This window comes from Zea mays, chromosome 1 (genome assembly GCF_902167145.1).
Source record: "Zea mays cultivar B73 chromosome 1, Zm-B73-REFERENCE-NAM-5.0, whole genome shotgun sequence".
Classification (NCBI taxonomy): Eukaryota; Viridiplantae; Streptophyta; class Magnoliopsida; order Poales; family Poaceae; genus Zea; species Zea mays.
In genome coordinates this window covers 274139555-274158344 of record NC_050096.1, presented here as the reverse complement: position 1 = coordinate 274158344, position 18790 = coordinate 274139555, and the positions used below count along the sequence as shown (strand labels likewise).

Here is an 18790-nt window from a genome sequence, read left to right as displayed (position 1 = left end):
TTTTAGCTCCTCAGAAACAATCTAGCGCTTTAAGGGATTTGTTGGAGAAAGTATTAAAATCTATCCCCACTAATTTTTTAATACCCCTTAAAACTAATTTTCAGGAGTCATTTTCGGGGAGCTCTTGTAGATGATCTAAGAGCATCTCCAAGAGCTCTCCAGAAAATTACTCCTGAAAATCAGTTTTAAGGGTCATCTTAAAAATTAGTGGTGGTAGATATTAATCCTTACTCCAATAGATCCCTTAAAGCGACAGATTGTTTCCGCAAGCACAAAAAACCCCTCATTTATAGCTATAAATGAGAGAGTTTTAAGAGCTACGAAAAAGTTGGGAGCACAGCCTAAACCCTTCCAGGACAAGGATCAAGTGAATCCAGTTGGTTCACTAAAACCTGGTCTCCAGTGAAATTCAGGCAGGAATAAAAATTGTAGAACATATGATGGTTGTTCGTTTAAAGCAGGAATAGAAACACTTGTTTCACAACAAACTGGTATTATCTCGTGATGCTTTGTTGTCTCACCTCATCAAGATTCGATCCAGAGGGCACATGACTAGGATTGGTACCGAGCCTATGAAGGAAGGAGAAACTTCAAATCGAACCATATTCGTTTTAAATTCAGATAGAAACGAACAGTCCGGAATGAAACGGTCAAAGTCCAAACCAGGCTGATTGTTTCCATCTGGAACGAGGACAGGAACAGACTGAACCGCTAGAAATGAACACGCTCTTGTCGCTGTTCGTTTCTACCGAAATGGCTCCGGAATTTTTCTAGTTAATTAAAACTTATATAAATTAAAGAAGTAATCCGGTTTAGAATGGTTTCGTGTCACCATTACAACCGAACCGCTCTTTAGGGAGCTCTCGAGGATGTTCTAAGGAGCCGCCATGGCATACAAATATGCCCTTGTCCCCCTCTTCTCCGTTCTTCGCCGCTAGCCGTGTTCACGCTCGCGTCCACACCGCCGGCCCGTGGTCCTGCTCACGACGCCGTGCCCCCGCTCTACTGCCGCTGCCGCCCAGCCGTACCTTCCTGTCTGCGCCTTGGCCAAATTGGCCGCTAGCAGCCATCTCCGCCGCGCCCCCGGGACCTTGCGGTTGTAACTCCGTACTAGTCATGTGCCTGTGCGTTGCTACGGTCTCTATATATCACATATATAATATATACCTTGTTTAAAGAAACAAACTAAATGTTATGCAAATCTACATGCCTATAGTGTCAGCTTGTTTTGAACTTTTGCTAGGAGCCCTAGAAACTTAGATTCCGAGTCTCCAAACTTGCTAATGGAATGCATTTTTTCATAGCTAAAGCATTAAATAATGTGTTTTCACATAGGGTGAGAGAGACTAAAGCAAAGCGTCCAAATTCCAGCGAGCACTACAGAGTCAATATATATAGATTCTAGATGCAAGAGCAATAAAAACATTCCTTTAGTTTTTCTTTCAATAAAATTTGTACAGGGCTAATCACTGATGGTATAGAGCCAGAAAATGTGTTCCCTTGCAAAGACCATATAAAGATAATTTACATATTTCAGATCACTGCTTGCAATAATTAAACCAAATACATTTCTTGCTTTGAACGTTGAATGCCACTATAACGCAGATGTTACTCACTGCTTCACCTGCAACCATACTGCTCTTGGCATGTATCTTTGTCGCAACACCAGCAAAGCCCTTCATTAAAAGTTGCTGAAAGCATAAAAAACAATGTTATCATTTCAGAGATAGTGTGGAAGTTTTTATTAGTACATACATTCTATTATTCAAATCCATCTTTAAGAAAACATGAATGCATCACATCTTGCTAATCTTGTTGTTGCTCATTTTGTCTACAGATGACACCGCTTAAAAGTAGGCCAAGAAATTACCTAAGCAAAGTTGGCAAGCACAAGTAGTGGCCAGACTAAGTATTGCCACTCTCCACTTGATGATAAATCCAACAACGAAATAAGTCATATGGGAAGACATATTTCTGCAGGATGACTAAAATTCTCTCGGCTATAGCCGACTTCTCATCAGCTGCATCAACAGCTAGACGCACAGCCACAAGACTAAAAATGTTTTCTTCTTCGTCAAATCAACCAACTTCATTCCTAAGTATTGCCACAAGTAATATTGTAGAGATTCACAACATACTCAAATGACACCACAAAAACTGATTAAGGAATGGAGAAAATACGTACCGTACAACATCCTCTGAACCCTGACAGTAAGATTTTCTCCCATGATGCTGAAGAAGTAATGCTGCACAAGATAAGCATTGACAGCATAAAACAACCTTTAGAAATTAATAATATTTATCCTTTTAATTTCAGGTGGACAGTTTGTCATGTTGTAAACTATTCCATCCATTGTCATTTTACAAGGCATATTAGGATTTAAGAAGTCTTTCAAGGAATGCTTTCACCATTAATTCATCTTGAAATCATTCTCAATTACTACAAAACCACGTGAATTATGAATCTATATGTATTTTATTTACTATTTGATGGTCAATGTTTATAAAGTTTCGTTCTTAAAAGAAATTTAATATGCCTTACACATTATGAAATGGAAGGAGCATTACTATTTAATATGCCTTATCCATTGAGGTTGTTGCTTGAGAGGTCCCTACAAAATAAGAGGAAGTAAACATAAAAAGAGGAGTTTTGAGCAATATTAAAGTATGTAGGTCGATCAGCAAGAAAGCTTATATAGAAATGTAAGTGATGGCATTTGACATAGAAATCTGGTATTGGTCCATTTAGATTGTTGTGAGACAGATCCCTTGGAATCACAAAAACAAAATGAAACACTAAAAAACAAGTTTTGAAGTATATATAGGTGGAAAAGGTATGGTATATCCAGCATGCAAAAAATAGAAGTCGGCTCTCCCAGATTTTGGATTTCACCATTACCTGTGCATGTGATACATTGTATCATATTTACTTAATCTAGCCAACCTCTGTATCAGTTTGCTCACATAGAAAGTGTGATTTCCATTAGTCATGGCCTTAGCACTGGCATAGAAGGCTGCACCTGGACCGTCGTCTTCAATAATTTTCATGTGATCCTGTATGAATAACATTTCTTCAATTAAATCATAAATTGGACAAGAAATTATCCAGAAAGGGTCCTTCACAGTGGATGGTTTTGTGTTGCGAGACCCCACATATATATGCCTAATCGTATATGAAGTCTATGATTCATGTTGCATGTCCCATGTAATTAATTGTGTTTGTGTGTTAATGTGCAGTCTATGATTGAACTAAGTCATGCACAGGATGAAAAGTCAGTGACACCACTACATCTATTATTGTTCTAGGTATAGATATTTTTCTGTGACATTTGTTTTGGGGAAGTTGGTGGCTATGACGAACACCATTGCAATTTATTTGCATCAAACTAAAGCAGTGTTGTCTGCTATGTTTGGCTCTGACGAACACCATTGCAATTTATTTGCATCAAACTAAACAGTTACAGAATGAAAGAAGTTAGAACCAATTGGCAAATGGCATTACTTGAATGATTAAAAAAATGGACATGATGTGCACCTGCAGCATCTGAGACTGTATGCTATGTTTCGCTCATTTCCTTTGGTACCTCCTACCCTAATCAAAATGTTGCATGTTCAGACATAAGGCAAGAAGGTTCAGCGAAAAAAGGATACAAAATATAAGTATTCAATAATGATAGAAGTTATGAAAAAAGATTACTGACACTTACAACCCATATAAAAAGCAAAGTCACATCAGCGGTAGTAATAAATTACAGAAGATAAAGAGGAGAATTACAGAAAACGCACCTGATCCTATGGCTGCTAGGAGAACACAATCCTCATGACCAAACCAAGCATCCAAGACTTCCTTTTGGAATGCTTTGAGACTGGAAAATCCAAAATGCTTTTGCAAAACAGCACTAATTATGTCCATTTGGTTGAACATATATAATCTTCTACTGTAAGAATATAAAGCATAGAATATAGTTGTTAATAAATACTAAAGAATGAACGATCATGCTTACAACAACCTTTGGAGTGACACATTGATTCTTAGATGATTTCAACCAGAAAAGTCACTCTAATGCAATAATAGACCACACTCTATGATGACAAGAACATTGATCCATAAAACAAATAAAAATTATAAAATGCAGATATCAAGGAGAGACAATCGGTATGGACCTATTTGGGCTATCTGGGAGAGACCAACATCCAATGAAAAATAGACCTATTTGGGCTATCTGGGAGAGACCAACACAACCAGTTGACAGTATAAACAAAGGTAGAAAAATAGACTTTGGCTGAACTTGCAGAAGAAAAGGACCGGTATGAATCTATCTTTGTTTATGATCACAAAATGATTAACAGATGACCATCTCTCTCTTATAACGACACCAAAGAGGACTATCTCTTTGATGAATCAAGGGCAAGCAACAAATACATACATCCTAGATCAACAAATACACTACTCTGGTTCCACCATGATGCCAAAGGTAGCTTACAGTGAGACACAGCGAAAGGAATTATTTAGTCCAGATAAATTAATGTACATATATACATAGCAAGGAATATAAACAACCATTGTTTTACATTTGTCGATTGGGTGTTAGTATTAATTTGGTACAAGAATCATATAATACAAGGAACTTTAAAAGGAATCAAATAGTTGTAGCCATTAATATGCTATCTAGTCCTAAAAAATACACAAGACGCTAACTGGGTAGTTAAAAAAAGGCATGTATGTACCTTGTCAAACGAAATGGATTGATTTGCTTCTATCGATGTGGAGGCTTGTCCTTCTGTTACCCGGTGAAACGAACTATAATATCAGTGCAGTTAAAGTATAATCTTGAAAATACAAGATGATACAAGACTCCTCACAGGAATGAAAAAGGGCTATGCTGACTTATTAAACAGCAGTCAACACTTATTCCAGGTTGTAATGTTCGTTGTCACATAGTCATATTACCTCTTCTAAATTGTTCCTAGACATTGGAGCTCGTTGCAAGTGGCAAATCTCTTATACTTGAAGGTTGTAATGTAGTGGCCCCGTTGCAACGCACGGGCACTGACCTATAACACTGAAGTCTGGGAATGAAACACTTTTGGACAAGAGATTGCATGGAATATTACTAACTTAAATGTCTTCTAGATGGCATAATTAGTTTTCAAAGATATGTATTTTAATACATTTCCTTCTTTTCACTATTTGATAGCTTATCTGTGTAAATAGTTTCTCATTTCTGTCTATAACTGTGCATACAGTGATATTGATACTTTTGTATTTTTTATTAGGTAACTGTATTCAAGGTGCAAGCCAGTAGGTTGCTTGCTCTTAACAAGCGGTTGTTTGGGATTAAAGTTGGAAATTTCTGGTATGTGATTAGTATTATCCAGTTGCACATATAATCATGATATAGCAGTCTTGAAATGTTGATACTTTTGGCAACTAACTAATCCTTTTCAGTTACGTGAAGGAGGGACTTGTTCTTGGTCAGCTCACAGGAAATCGATTTACAATTACTCTGAGGTAGTGTCTTTGCTTATAATTCAATATTTTAGCATGCCAGACTACAGTATTTTCATGGTACCAAATTCTCATCACTTGACTCCAACCATAGTAACTTCTTAGGCTAAAAATATATATGCAACACAAGAACTTGGGATAATGTTTTTTTTAACTTTACCAGGAGCAGTGGTTTTCATTTTTAAGAATCCTGTGGACACCTACGCTGACCACACACTCAGACATAGATGAGGCTATTCAAGTAATCTTGGAACGCGCGCAACACACATGCTCCATTCTCCCTGAGAAATAAATCTCGATGCAGCACTGGCGTTCATTCTTGACAAGAATCGAATGTGGGCGGGTAGCGCTCCACCCGAGCGTCTCACTGCCGAGCCTGTTTTTAACATTCTATTGTTTGTAAAACTGCATGACATGTGCATTTGCGACCTATATTGTTTGCTATGATACTTCGGTCCACAATTTCACATGAGCATACCTTGTAGTCTTGTACATTCTCTTTTAGGAAAACAGAGCAAATGGAGATCTTATGTTTCCTTATATTGATCTAGGGGTGTTACTGCAGAATCTGAAGACATGACAAAAATTGCAGTAGATGGTCTAGGAAAGAATGGATTTATCAACTACTATGGTTTGCAGGTATTATATCCTCAAGTTTAAAACTATTGCCCTGTTATTTCTGAAGCTCATCGATTTTATCTTTTCATCTGGTTAGCAGTTTGGAAGTGGTTCAATACCAACACATCTTGTTGGGGCTGCTTTGCTTAGAGGAGAGTGGAAGGTTGCTGTAAACTTGATTCTTGATCCAAGGGAAGGAGATATCCTACAAATATTTTATATGTGTCCAATTAGGAGTTTGTATTCAGTCTTGCCAGCTTTTGTTTAAACATAACTAAGTTCGTACAGCGTGATGACATCAATGAATTGCGCAAACATTACAAAGAACATGGTGACATTGATATGGCACTGAGAAACTTCCCTCGACACCTCGTAGCTGAGAGGGCCATAGTAAGTATAGTTAACCTTTTTTAACGTACACTTGTTTTCAAGTCAGACAATTTGTTGGCCGTTCTGGCTGACCAACTTGGACGATTAATTGCGATTGGTCCAAACCGACTTGGACGATTGATCACGACTAATCAGACTTGAAAACAGCTGTGATATTACTTGAATAAAATGTGGCCTTATAATTCTTTGTGCCTTGTTTAAAGCACATAGTTTTGTACATTTTAACTGATTATTTTTTTCTTTTCTTCCGTTGTTTGCATGTTTCCAGCTTCAATGTCTGAAGAAATGCCCTGGTAACCATCTACAAGCACTCAAGGGTATACCAAGAACACTGAGAATGATGTATGTTGCATTTTTTATTTAAATATACTCCATTTTTCTTTGTATTATTATTAAGTGCAAATTAAGGTATGTAACTTTAGGTGGTTCAGAATATGCTGCCTATCCCATCTTTCTTGGGGAAAAAAGGCTTTGTTGTTGATGTCTCGTGTTTATCCCCAGTAAGAATATATAGCTGTTATTCTTGACTTGTGCTTAAAATTGTTTCTCGGTCTCTAATAACAGCTCTACCACTGTGTCTAGCTCTGCATTCATATTATGCATTTATTTGTTAATGCCATCAACTGTTAAGTTATTCAGTCACAGCAAAGGAGGTAAGCAGAAACATTTGTGTTAGAATACAAGAAACCAGTGACCTCATCAAAAACAGAACTTAGTATATTGATGCTCACTGCTCAAAACATGAAACATCTTCTGATTAAAAAATCAGGGTTGAACATATTACGAAAAAGTGCATACAACAAAGTTTCTAGATGAGGGCAATGCCTCATAGCTTTCATTCAGTTGTTAGACTGCAAAATCAGTGTTGAACGTATTACGGAAAAAGTGTAGACAACAAAGTTTCTAGATCTAGCGACAGGGAAGACGGACGAAGAGAGAGGGAGAGGAAGAAAGCGGGGAGGCGGATCTTACACTTGCGGATGCGGGCGGCAGTGTAATCGCAGGAGGAGCAGGTGCTCTTCTGGAGGTGGAAGCTGTGGCGGCTGCAGCGGATGCAGAGCGTGTGCGTCTTGTTCCGGCGCTTGCCGAAGCTGCTCGTACCCTTCCCCTGCAAGCCACAACAACTGCACGTTAGTGAGCCTGCTGAGCGTGGGGGCTGAGCACGGGATCTGCGGCTGTTCAGGAGTGGCCGAGATCCCCGTCCGGCGTGATCTGCGAGATCCCCGCCTAGTGGAATCCGAGGCTAGCCGCTGGGAGTAGGGTCGGCTGCTGGGCACCATGCCGCCATCAGCGGCTGCGGAGGCGTAGCACGGGTGTACGGGCGAGGACAAGGCGGGGGCATTTGGTTGCTGGGAGTTGGGCGAGATCCGCGCTTGGCGTGCTGGTCGTGGGCGCGGCTGCACGCTGGGAGTGCGGTTGCTCGGAGTTGGGCGAGATTCGCGCTGGTCGTGGGCGCGGCTGCAAGCTGGGAGTGGGATCGGTTGCTGGGCGCCATCGCCGGGGTAGTCGGCTGCTGGGCGCCATTAGCGGCTACGGTGGCGTAGCACGGGTATACGGGCGGGGCGAGGCGGGGTCATTTAGTTGTGGACGCTGACACTAAATGCAATAGAGTAGTATAGATTGGGTCCGACGGTTCCCCGGCCGTTGCTCCGATTGCCACAGGCCGGCCATCTCCCTTCTTTCCGGCAACGGCAAGGGAGAAGGCGGCGTCCTTTGCCTCCTCCTCTCACTCCTGTAGCGTGGAGTCAATAAGAACTTTGCGGCCGGCGAGGGGTGGCAGTCCCGCGGAGGACGCGGGGCGCCCGCCCGGCCATGCGCGCCCCGCCCTCTGCCGGCGGCTTCAACTCGCCGTGGACGCTCGCCATTCGCGCGGCGGCAGACCAAGGCCGGCCCCGCCGCGCCATCGCTCTGTACCTCGCGTCCCTACGCTCGTCCTGCCGCCCCTGCCCCTTCGCACTCGCCGCCGTCCTCAAGTCTGTGCCCCGCCTTCCCGAGCACGCCGTTCTCCCCGCGGCGGCCTCCCTCCACGCGCACCTCCTCCGCCTCGGCCTCCTCTCCCACCCCTATCCGCACGCCGCGCTCTCTCACCTCTACTCCCACCTCCTCCCCCCGCACCACAACCACGCCCGTGGCCTGCTTGATGACGCGCCAACGCCGCTGAACCGCCACTCCCTCGTCTCGTCCAATTCGCTCCTCGCTTCCCTCCTACGCGCGGGTGATATCCCTGCCGCGCGCGCCATGTTCGAAGCAATGCCCGCGCGGGACGTTGTGTCGTGGAACTCCATGGTTGCTGGACTCGCCAAGGCCGGACACCTGGACGAGGCCATCGAGATGTTCGACCAAATGCCCGAGACGAACGTCGCATCCTGGAACGCCCTCGTGTCCGGATTCATGGCACAAGGCCACCTAGCCCAAGCGCAGGAGCTGTTTGAGCGGATGCCCACCAGGAACAACGTTTCCTGGATCACGATGATCTCAGGGTACGCCAAGGCCGGTGACGTCCAAGCTGCTGCTAACCTGTTTGATAGGATGGGCAGTAAGGACCTTTATGCATGGAATGCGATGATCTCATGCTATGCACAAAATGGCTGCGCAAGGGAGGCACTTGGCATTTTTAACAGAATGTTGAAGCCACATATTTGGGTGGTACCCAATGAGAAGACTTTTTCCTCTGTGATCTCGGCATGTTCACAGCTGGGGGACTTAAGGTTCGGCTTGTGGGTTGAGAATTTCATGGGCTATGTGGGGGTTGATCTGGATGATCACTTGCGTACAGCTCTGGTTGATTTGTACACCAAGAGTGGGCGAATGGATAGGGCTTTTGATTTGTTCAGAGGATTGAGATCAAGGGATGTGGTGTCTTACAGCGCAATGATAGTGGGCTGTGGAATGCATGGCAAGTTAAATGAAGCTGTTGGCTTGTTCAAGGAGATGTCCAAAGCAAGGATTGATCCTAATGCGGTGACCTTTGTGGGGTTGCTATCTGCATACAGTCACGCGGGACTGCTGGAAGAAGCTCGTGCTTGTTTCACTTCCATGACAAGCAGATACAGAATTAATCCTTCAATGGAACACTACACTATTATGGTAGACATTCTTGGGCGCTGTGGAAAGTTGGAAGAAGCATTCCAGCTGGTCATGCAGATACCTGTATGCCCAGATGCCAGTGTTTGGGGTGCCTTGCTTCTTGCTTGCAGGTTGCACAACAACATTGAGCTTGGGGAAGTTGTTGCTTCCAAGTGCTTTGAACTGGAGCCACAAGAGAGTGGATATTACATTCTCTTGGGTAACATATATGCGCAAGCAAAGAAGTGGGACAAGGTTAAGGGTTTGAGGAAGATGATGGCAGAAAGGGGTTTGAGTAAGACACCCGGGAGTAGCTGGGTGCATGTTGCATGAATCCATTCTATTGATCTTGCTCATTTTATCATTTGGGTCAGTTACTCAGATGACATATTAGCATGCAACTCAGATTTTGGGCACTAAATTTGGGAAGATGAGGAATGTCAGCGTTGGGGAACTAAGACGCGCTCAAGGATCCCCATCCAGGAGATTGACTTTAGGGTCCACAGTAGAAGAGTCATCGCTCTCGGGACTTTATGAATAGGGAGCCGCCCTTAACTCAAGAAATGGAAGACTTCGAGACTAACTATGCCTTATACAAGGGTACCTCTAGCTTAGCCTGCTAGGCCACATGACGTGGCGTACAAAAGTAAGCCCCAGGGCCCCTCGTGCCTCGGGCTGCATGCCGGTCTAACCCCTAGGGCTCCCTACGCACTGGGGCACTTGACAAATAAAGCCCTCAGGGTCACTTGCGTCCCGAGACACTCGACAATATATGCTCTCGATGCCCCCTGTGTCCGGGGCATCTAGCAATATGAGCCTTTACGACACCTCATGACCTGGGGCATCTAATGTATAAGCCTCCGAGGCCCCTCGCGCTTCGGGGCAACTAGTTGTATAAGCCCTTGTGTTCCCTCACGACACAAGACAACTAGCGGTATGAGCCCCTGGGGCCCCTCATGTTATGGGGCGTCTAGCAGTATGAGCCCTCGAGCCCCCTCGTGAGGGAGCCCATACTTCTAGATGCCCCGAGAGCCCATACTTCTAGATGTCTCAGGGCACGAGGGGCCTCGAGGGTTTATATCATTATACGCCCTGGGGTACGAGGGGCCTCGGGGCTTTATACCATTGGCCACCCTAGGGCGTAAGGGGCCATGGGGGTTCATACTGCTAGGTGCCCTGGTGCACCGGGAGCATATAATGTCGAGTGTCTCAGGGCACGAGTGGCCCTAAAGACTTAATTTGTTGGGTGCCTCGTTGTGTAAGGAGCCCCGGGGTTAGACAGGCATGCATCCTAGGGCGCGAGGGGTTGTGGTGCTTACTTATGTACGCCACGCCATGTGGCCTCACAGGCTAAGCTAGTGATACCCTTGTATAAGTCGTAGTCAGTGTCGAAGTCTTCCATTTAGGGGTCGTGGTGCTTACTTATGTACGCCACGCCATGTGGCCTCACAGGCTAAGCTAGTGATACCCTTGTATAAGTCGTAGTCAGTGTCGAAGTCTTCCATTTCTTGAGATCAGGAGAGGTCCCGAGAGCGGTGACTTCCATCATGGACCTTGAAGCAGTCTTCTGGACAGGGATTATTGAGCGCGTCATGGTAGCAGTCGAGGGTATGTTCTTTCTGTGGGGAAAGATACGCTGTTCTTGTGTGTTACATGCAAGGGGAGTGGGTGATGGTGAGTTAAAAATAGTGAGCACACGGTGATGCTAATAAGTTATTTCCCTGCTATTTTTCCTGCAATGTTTTTTGGTGGTAGATTATCGTTACAATCTCCTTATTTCCCTGCTATTTTTCCTGTGATTTTCAGCACGATGACACATCTTGGTGGTAATGCATCCACCGCCAGCATAGACAATGATGTGCTGGACAGAAGCAGAAACTTTTACGAGAGAAGAAGGGAAGGCAAGAAGATGGTAGCGGTAGCTATTGTAACCCAGTAAGTAAGCAAAAAGAAAAGCCTGGCTGGCCTGCATTCCCTCCCTGACGCTTCTGAAAACCAGAGATGAAAGGCTGCAGTTATGTTCTGTCGTCTGTTTGAGTTCGTCATTAGCCTGTTGTTCTGGAATTCATAATTAGTGTGTGGTTCATGTTTGCATGATTGTAACCCTAGAACAGCACAGCATCTGCAGGCGTGAACCACAAACTTATTACGAGCTCCAGGATAGCACAGCTTAAATTCAGTTATTCTAATCATGTCTGCAGATGCTGTACATTTCCTTTCCTGCATAGCGTAGTCATGTTAACATGTTAAACCGAACAAATTTGCTCCTTCAACAAAAAAAGAGAGCAGAACAAATTTCATGACACCATAACATAGCTTTCAGCAGAACCAAGATGTACCGTACCATGCCTTCGTTTGCCGAATCCAATGAGCGAAATATTCGGACTTTCATATGCCACTCCATCCGTTTCACCTTCATCTCTTTGCACATTCTCTTGAAAACTCAACTTGCACATTCTCCTGAAAACTCAACTAGGTATGGTGAACTGGCAGAAACATTGAAGGCGACGCCCAAACAGCCTGTAACTACAGCCAGACTGGAAGTTCCCAACAAACTTCCGTTAATTTCAAGGCTGCCACATTGAATCAGTCTACTACTACTCAACTCAAGTAAGATTGTATAACAGATCGTGATCTTAAGCTAACATGACTACGCGAGAAACATCACAGCCAGTGGCTGAAGTTGCGTAACAGGCAAGCATCAGAACGTGTCATGCTCAGGCACGTACCAAACTGGGTCCTCTATTCAACAGCCAGCCTTCTGCTGCTGTAGCTGACTGGGTGCCTCCATGAAACCTAGGACCAGCCAGTGTCGGTATCACCATCGCCAGAACTGGTACCAGACCACCGGTGAAGGACGTTTCGCGACGTCAGCAGATCAAGCGCGTTTCATCAGACACAGTTGCGTGTCATCTGCCACAAACAGGCGTGGGGCCACACACCGATAGTGTTCGTCACTTCATCGATCCGTTCACTAATGTTCACCAACGGAGCGGCAGATCGAAACAGACTGACAGCAAATCTCGAAAAGAACTACACAGGCATATTCCATGTGACCTTTAGAACACCCATCAGTCTCTGCAATTGTGGCTGAGCTAAACAGAATTCCATGAATCACAAGACAAGACTAGCAAATGGAACGATCAGACTACTGCATTGCATTGCGCGAGCGCGACAAGGAGACACAGAATACAGCGCCGGAGCAACACCACTCCGGCCACCACCACCCCCAAACGTAAGGTAGAGAAATACTACGAACCACTGACACACCGCCGGCCACCGCCGCCGAAGCTGCCTCCACTCGGACTCCTGCCCCTACACGCTCCCCGGGATTAGACAGTAACACACGAACTGAGACGAAACCCACACCAAACAGACAAGAGCTGGAACACAGGGGCAAAATGTTAGCTTGCGCCAGCTCGCCGCCGCCCCCTGGCCGGCTGGCCGGCGGGCGAGACCTCCCCGCATCAGACGAAGCCGACCTCGGCGAACTGCGGGCGCGCCGCCTTGGCCGACGCTGGTGCGCCGGGGCGCGGCCGCGGGGCCATCCCCTCCGGGAGCGGGTTCTTGCGCGGCCGGCCACGCGGGCGCGGAATCTTGGGCGGCGCGTGCGGGTCCCGAGGCTTGGGCGGGCGGCCGCGCCGGCGCGGCGCGGCGGCGGCGGCGGCGGCTCCGGGGACGCCGATGGGGCCCGGGCCAGCAGCTCCGGGCACGCCGGCGGGGAAGCCCGTGGGCCGCGGCTTCGGGGGCCTCCCGCGCCCGCGCTTAGCGGGCGGCTGCGGCAGAGGCTCCGGCTCCGGAGCCTCCTCCTCCTCCTCTTCGTCGTCGGCGTAGTCGTCTTCTTCGTCGTCAGCCGGTGACTCCGGCGGCGGTGGGACCGGCGGCGGCAGCGCGTACTTTCCCCCCGCAACGGCGACGAGCTCCCCGGCGGCGGACATGCGCGAGAGGTGGGCTGCGACGAGCGCCGGGTGCGAGGCCGGCAGGTCGCCGCGGGCCTCCGCCTCGATGCGGCGCGCGATGGCGGCCTGGCTGGAGCCGTTCTCCTCGGCGAGCGCGGCGAGGGCGGCGACGATCATCTGCAGCAGCCAGGGCAGGCGCACGGGTCAGTCAATTCGGCAGATCGGCACAGATCTGGCGGAAAGGAGCAGCGCAGAGCAGAGGGAAAGTAGGTAGGGTTGCCTCGGGGTAGGAGGGGGGCACGAGGTCAGAGGAGCCCGGGGGCGAGCCGTCGCCACTGGAAGTGGGAGTGGCCATGCCTGCGCTGGCCGCCTCGGCTGCTGGCTGTCGCTTCCTCTCCCCTCTCGGCGTGTCTGGGCGCGTGGGAATTGGGGGCGCAGCGCACGGGGACTCGGGGGTGGAGGGGAGGGGCCGCGACGACGCGGATCTGAGACTGGGGGGCGCTGCCGCTGAGGCCTCAGGGAATGCAAGTACAGTTTGGACAAGGAATCTGTCGGGGATTCCGCGCGTGGTACCGGAGTGACCCGGGCCAGGCCAGGCTCCCTCCCAACGATAGTGGGTTCGGATAGGCTGGACTCGACCGTTCGCCGCTGCTGCTGCCGCCTGCCGTCGGCCGTGGTGCTTGACCAAGGCATTGTTCCTTCTCTTTTTTTTTTTGGCGGCTGACCAAACCAGGACACCGGAGCGCCGTGGGAGAAATGATGATGCAAAGGAGGGAAACTTCGTGGGTGGCGATTCTATTTTAACCGGTTGAGAAATACACATTGCACAACAGTCGACGGCAAACCGTAAGAGTGTCCGTTGTCAGGGGCGAATCTAGGGGGTTTATCGGGGTCAGCCGACCCTGATAAATTTTATAAATCCTTTAGTAAAATACTGTTAAAGTTCATAAAAATTTATATGATATAGCAAAGCTGCTCTTGATGATCCCGATCATATTATCGGCTAGATTCGCTACTGTCCGTTGTTGATTCTAAGGCTGGTGCCAACGCGGGCGGCAGCGCGGGCGAGAAGAGGCCGCTGCCGCCCGCGCGCGGGCGATAGGCGGGCGAGAGGCCGACGCCGGGCGATGGCGCTCGCGCCCGGCGAGAGCGGGCGATATCGCCTTGCTCTCGCCCGCGCTGGAGCGCCCGCCCGGGCGAGAGGCGGGCGAGAGGGAGGCGAGAGGGAGGCGAGGCACTGGCGGGGCGAGAGCGCGGGGCGAGAGCGCGGGCGAGAGCGACGTGGCGCGATCTGATTGGTCCACGTGTCGCGATCTGATTGGTCCACGTGTGCTAGCCGTTGCAACTAGCCGTTTTTGACCGTTTGGAGTCCAAAAAAATCGAAAAAAATGCAAAAAAATCACAAATTTCATCCCCAATCCCTCTATATATTTTAATTATATAATTTTATTATGTCATTTTATTTTAATTATCATGTCACTGGAGGAGGAAGGTGAGGATGAGATCGAGGAGTCCGATTAGAGTTATGTAATTTTATTTTAATTATCATGTCATTTTATTTTAATTAATATGTACTTTGTAATTTTTAATTCAATAAAAAATATTATGTTGTGTGTTTTCTGAGCGTTGAAATAAATCCGCGTGAATTACTTAATTCTGAAATAGAAAAGCTGACGTGGCTATAGCCTGAGGCTGTAGCCTGCTGCAGCCTGTGTACTGGAGCAGCAGGGGCGAGAGTGGAGGCGAGAGCTGACGTGGCAGGGGCGAGAGGGAGGCTGTGCACTGGACTCAGCCTAAACGAGTGGAGATAGATGGTGGTTATCCACGACCACGTGACTACGTGAGCGAAGAAGCGGTGCGTCACTCCACTTTAGAGCCGCCCGTCGTTTCGCTTTATAAATTGACACCTTCTTTACTCCACTGCTTTTTATGCTATTCATATAATGCCGGTGCGTTGCGACAGTCTACTTGCTGCTTGTCACGACAGCGATGTCTCGCTTATTAGTTTGATATGTGCACTAAGAAACGAAAATAATATATATTTTTTATGTTTGGTGAGATTTTCGTTTGTTTCCATCTATAAATAGGATTATAAGCGAAACCAAACAGGATTTAAATGTATTGTCACCTTCTCGTTGGTTCTTGCCCAGAGCTGTGGTTCTCGGCGGCACCGGCACCTCGATATTCGGCTTCCTTGGGCTGTGTATCTAGTGGCGATTGAGGGCGGTGGGGTGCAGTCGTCACTGGCGCTGTTCGACGCGGAGCAATTAAACGACGACAATCCGGTGGACCAATCTCTTTAGTTGAAATTGGAATAGAAAATGTGACAAATAAGACCACTAGATATAGCCTAACGTGTAATAATGAACCATGATAAAAAAAAATTCGGACGTTGAAAGTTAATTGCGATAAATGTTGCCGAATAAGGGGACTAGCCTTAGGCCGTCTTCATCGGCTCACGGAGCCTCTCCCACTATCTGCTATAGCGTGTACGTGGGGGTGAAGTCCGGTCCAACACCCCCCTCACCCCCTGGCGCTGGTGTGCAGTTGTTCTCACCCGTTGAGACGGAAGCTCTAATCTCTCCCCTCTCCACTAATCCACAAGAATAATTGTAAAAAATAATTATTTTGAGTTTAATTAGCAGATAATATCTCTACTAACTATTAAGTTAGTAATGTAGACCGCCCCCGCCTCCTCCCGCCTGCCCGCCCGCAAACCCCGTGGGAGTTACAGGATGCCCCCTCCGCATCACTAACCCCATGCCCCCAACTCCAAATCCTAAAAACCTAGCCGCCTCTCTACCCATCCTCACCCTCGGCGGCGGTGCCTCTGGCGGTGGCCGACCGCCATCCAAGTTCGAGTCCGCGACCGTTGACCTCCCGACTTCAGTGATTCTTCTTGCAGCAGTAGATCGAGGCTCCGACGAGATGGCTCCACCAGATCCAGAAGACGGAAGTAGAGAAGAGAAGCGAACCAAAGCAAGCAAGCTTCAAGAACAAGGTACTGGATCAACAACTCCTAGCTGATTCGATTCTTGAGTTTGTTCTGATCCGATCTTCCCTTCCTACTCAGCGCTGCCCTATTCGATTCCATTTCGTGTTCCTCTGTGCTGCTGCAGGGGAGGGGGAGGAGGAGGCCACGGGGCTACCGTCCGACGTGCCGCGCGGCCACTTCGCGGTGTACGTGGGCGAGCGGCGGCGCCGATTCGTGGTGCCCATCACGCTGCTGGACCGCCCCGAGTTCCGGTACCTGCTGCGGCGCGCCAAGGAGGAGTTCGGGTTCACGAGCGCCGGCGGCGCCCTCGTCCTCCCCTGCGAGGAGGTCGCCTTCTGCTCCCTCACCTCCGCGCTCGCCTGCGCCCGGTGAACGCGTGCCCGTGTCCTGCCGCCGCATGCTTGGGATTTACATGCCCGACCCTGGCCCTCGCCCGCCGTGGCGCCGCCTATTCGTTCGGTTCATTGGTTCGGCGAGAGCACCGTACCTACGATGTTAATGGCGTGTGTAAATATCGATTATTAGAGAAGAGGAACAGGTCCGCAGCTTCGACGAAGAAGTTTCTTCTTCTGGTTAGTTCGCTAACGCCGACTGTTCTTGCCACACGGCTTCCTTCTGCAGGAGAGGAGACGTTCTCCACCGGGTCATAGGAATCCTGACGAGATGGACGGCAATATGAGGTCCGCAGCGGCGAGTCAGAAGAAGCCCTTCGTGTAAGGATTCTGTTTCGCCATTCACCTCCACCCACAAAATAAGTCTACTTTCATGTCCATTGGTTGATTGCACGTGCTCCCTCCAATGGCGCCCGCACCGCAGCCTGGACGACGACCTCATGGAGCTGTTGTGGCACAATGGGAGCGTCGTAGCGTAGCCCCAGGCCGGCACCGCCCTCCGACCGCGACCCTCTGGGCACCAGCGACATCACTGCCGAGGAGACCGCCGCGTGGTTCCCGGACACCCTCGACGACCCGCTGGAGAAGGACCTGTACACGCAGCTCTGGTACAGCACGATCGCCGACGCCGCCCCGCAACACGAGGGCACGTTCCCCGGCCCTACCTCGCATCCTTCGCCGCCACTGCCACCCGTTGGGAGCAGCAACGTCGAGTCTAGCTGGGCCGGCGACATCTGCTCGACCTTCTGCGACAACAACCAGGTGCCCAGGACGTCGACAGGGATCAGGGGGAAGGACGCGGCATTGCAGTCGAATGTGCCAAGCGGTGCCGGCGCGCACGACGGCACATCGTCATCCGGTGGGTCCGAAAGCAACTATGGGGGATCCGGGCTGCCCAGTGACAGCGTCCATGGCCACAAGAGGAAGGGGATGTGTAGAGACGAGTCATATAGTCGGAGTGAGGCATTTACTTTTGTTTTTGTATGACCTATATCCTGAACGAACTGCTAGAAAATAGAGTCAAAATAGAGATGTTTGAGTGGAATAGAATTGATGAGGAAATTGCAGGATGTCGAGTGTAAGGAGGCAAATGAGGAGACCAAACCCTGGCAGCGCAATGGGCCGAAACGTCGGACTCGTGCAGCTGAAGTCCATAATCTCTCAGAGAGGGTGAGATCAGAATCAAATTGTGCTAGCAAAGCAAAGCCTATTTTCAGAAAGGCAGACAGCTACTTGATAAATTGTTCTTACAGCGTTATTGGCTGCTGCTGATGTAGAGAAGAAGGGACCGAATCAAAGAAAAGATGCTTGTGTTGCAAGAGCTGATCCCACACTGCAACAAGGTAGACTAATACATGTTATGCATATTTTCTTGTCAGGTGCAAGTCCCTTGAATACTGAAATTCAGGTGCCATTGATCATTGTCAGTATGTTTATTTTGTTTTCCGTCGCTCTTTTGTCTTACTTTATTAGCTCCAATTGTTTTCAGACTAACAAAGCATCTATACTAGACGAGACAATTGAGTATCTGAAGTCCCTCCAAATGCAAGTTCAGGTCAGCAGCTACTACTTAAACTTACATGATCCCATATGAGATAATTTTCTGGTACCAAAACTACGACATAAATAAGTTTCAGATCATGTGGATGAATTCAATAAATATGAGATCATTTTCTTATAACAATATAAGACACATTTTGTATATAAGTTATCATGGTATTATATATTCCCGTTGCAACGCACGGGCACTCACCTATAAAGCAAGAAGGGAGTATTTACCTGCAATAAATTATACAAATAAATCTAGCAAAGCTATTCATCATATCTTCTTGTAATAATGCAAGTGAACAAGTTGTATCTAGGTCAGACAGTCGTTGCATGATCACTGCTATTTTCAGTTCATCTTTTAAACCATCAATGA

General features: G+C 47.8%; 3 protein-coding genes, 1 long non-coding RNA gene and 2 pseudogenes across 24 annotated transcripts; 4 read left to right on the top strand and 2 right to left on the bottom strand.

Moving 5' to 3' along the window:
* Nucleotides 1-1417: 1417 nt before the first annotated feature.
* On the bottom strand, nucleotides 1418-8036 carry LOC103643894 (uncharacterized). 18 transcript variants are annotated; one of them, XR_004855577.1, is made up of 9 exons: nucleotides 7490-7919; nucleotides 4729-4781; nucleotides 3787-3938; nucleotides 3536-3592; nucleotides 2900-3054; nucleotides 2543-2612; nucleotides 2186-2246; nucleotides 1871-2095; nucleotides 1418-1691 (listed from the first exon to the last, which is right to left on the bottom strand). XR_004855577.1 is itself a non-coding variant. In XM_020546894.1 (8 exons), the coding sequence occupies exons 4-8, from the start codon at nucleotides 3542-3544 to the stop codon at nucleotides 1539-1541; spliced, it is 390 nt and encodes a 129-aa protein (XP_020402483.1). In that variant the 5' UTR covers nucleotides 3545-3592; nucleotides 3787-3938; nucleotides 4729-4781; nucleotides 7490-7935; the 3' UTR covers nucleotides 1418-1538. The 18 variants fall into 18 exon arrangements, 5 of the variants coding, with proteins under 5 accessions (XP_020402483.1, XP_020402484.1, XP_020402485.1 ...); XR_002266531.3 differs by having other exon boundaries at nucleotides 2569-2612; nucleotides 7490-7648; XR_002266538.2 differs by lacking the exon at nucleotides 1871-2095 and having other exon boundaries at nucleotides 2186-2232; nucleotides 7490-7933.
* LOC103643895 (uncharacterized) lies at nucleotides 5200-6089 on the top strand. Its single transcript, XR_002266542.3, has 3 exons — nucleotides 5200-5357; nucleotides 5450-5512; nucleotides 6061-6089. It is a non-coding gene; the product is annotated as an uncharacterized lncRNA (long non-coding RNA).
* An 89-nt stretch (nucleotides 8037-8125) lies between the features above and the next one.
* Nucleotides 8126-11886, top strand: LOC100279548 (Pentatricopeptide repeat-containing protein). 4 transcript variants are annotated; one of them, XM_023301935.1, is made up of 2 exons: nucleotides 8126-8997; nucleotides 11390-11886. In XM_023301935.1, the coding sequence occupies exons 1-2, from the start codon at nucleotides 8330-8332 to the stop codon at nucleotides 11520-11522; spliced, it is 801 nt and encodes a 266-aa protein (XP_023157703.1). In that variant the 5' UTR covers nucleotides 8126-8329; the 3' UTR covers nucleotides 11523-11886. The 4 variants fall into 4 exon arrangements, 3 of the variants coding, with proteins under 3 accessions (XP_023157703.1, XP_008672721.1, NP_001146017.1); XM_008674499.4 differs by having other exon boundaries at nucleotides 8130-9952; XR_004857096.1 differs by having other exon boundaries at nucleotides 8137-11257.
* Nucleotides 11887-12715: 829 nt separating this feature from the next.
* On the bottom strand, nucleotides 12716-13936 carry LOC100275265 (uncharacterized). The gene is given in 2 exon segments (NM_001149394.1): nucleotides 12716-13659; nucleotides 13763-13936. Coding segments are annotated over 2 exon segments (684 nt in total). The 5' UTR covers nucleotides 13838-13936; the 3' UTR covers nucleotides 12716-13050.
* On the top strand, nucleotides 16243-16846 carry LOC103645571 (auxin-inducible protein superfamily pseudogene; annotated as a pseudogene).
* Nucleotides 17130-18503, top strand: LOC111590103 (transcription factor PIF5 pseudogene; annotated as a pseudogene).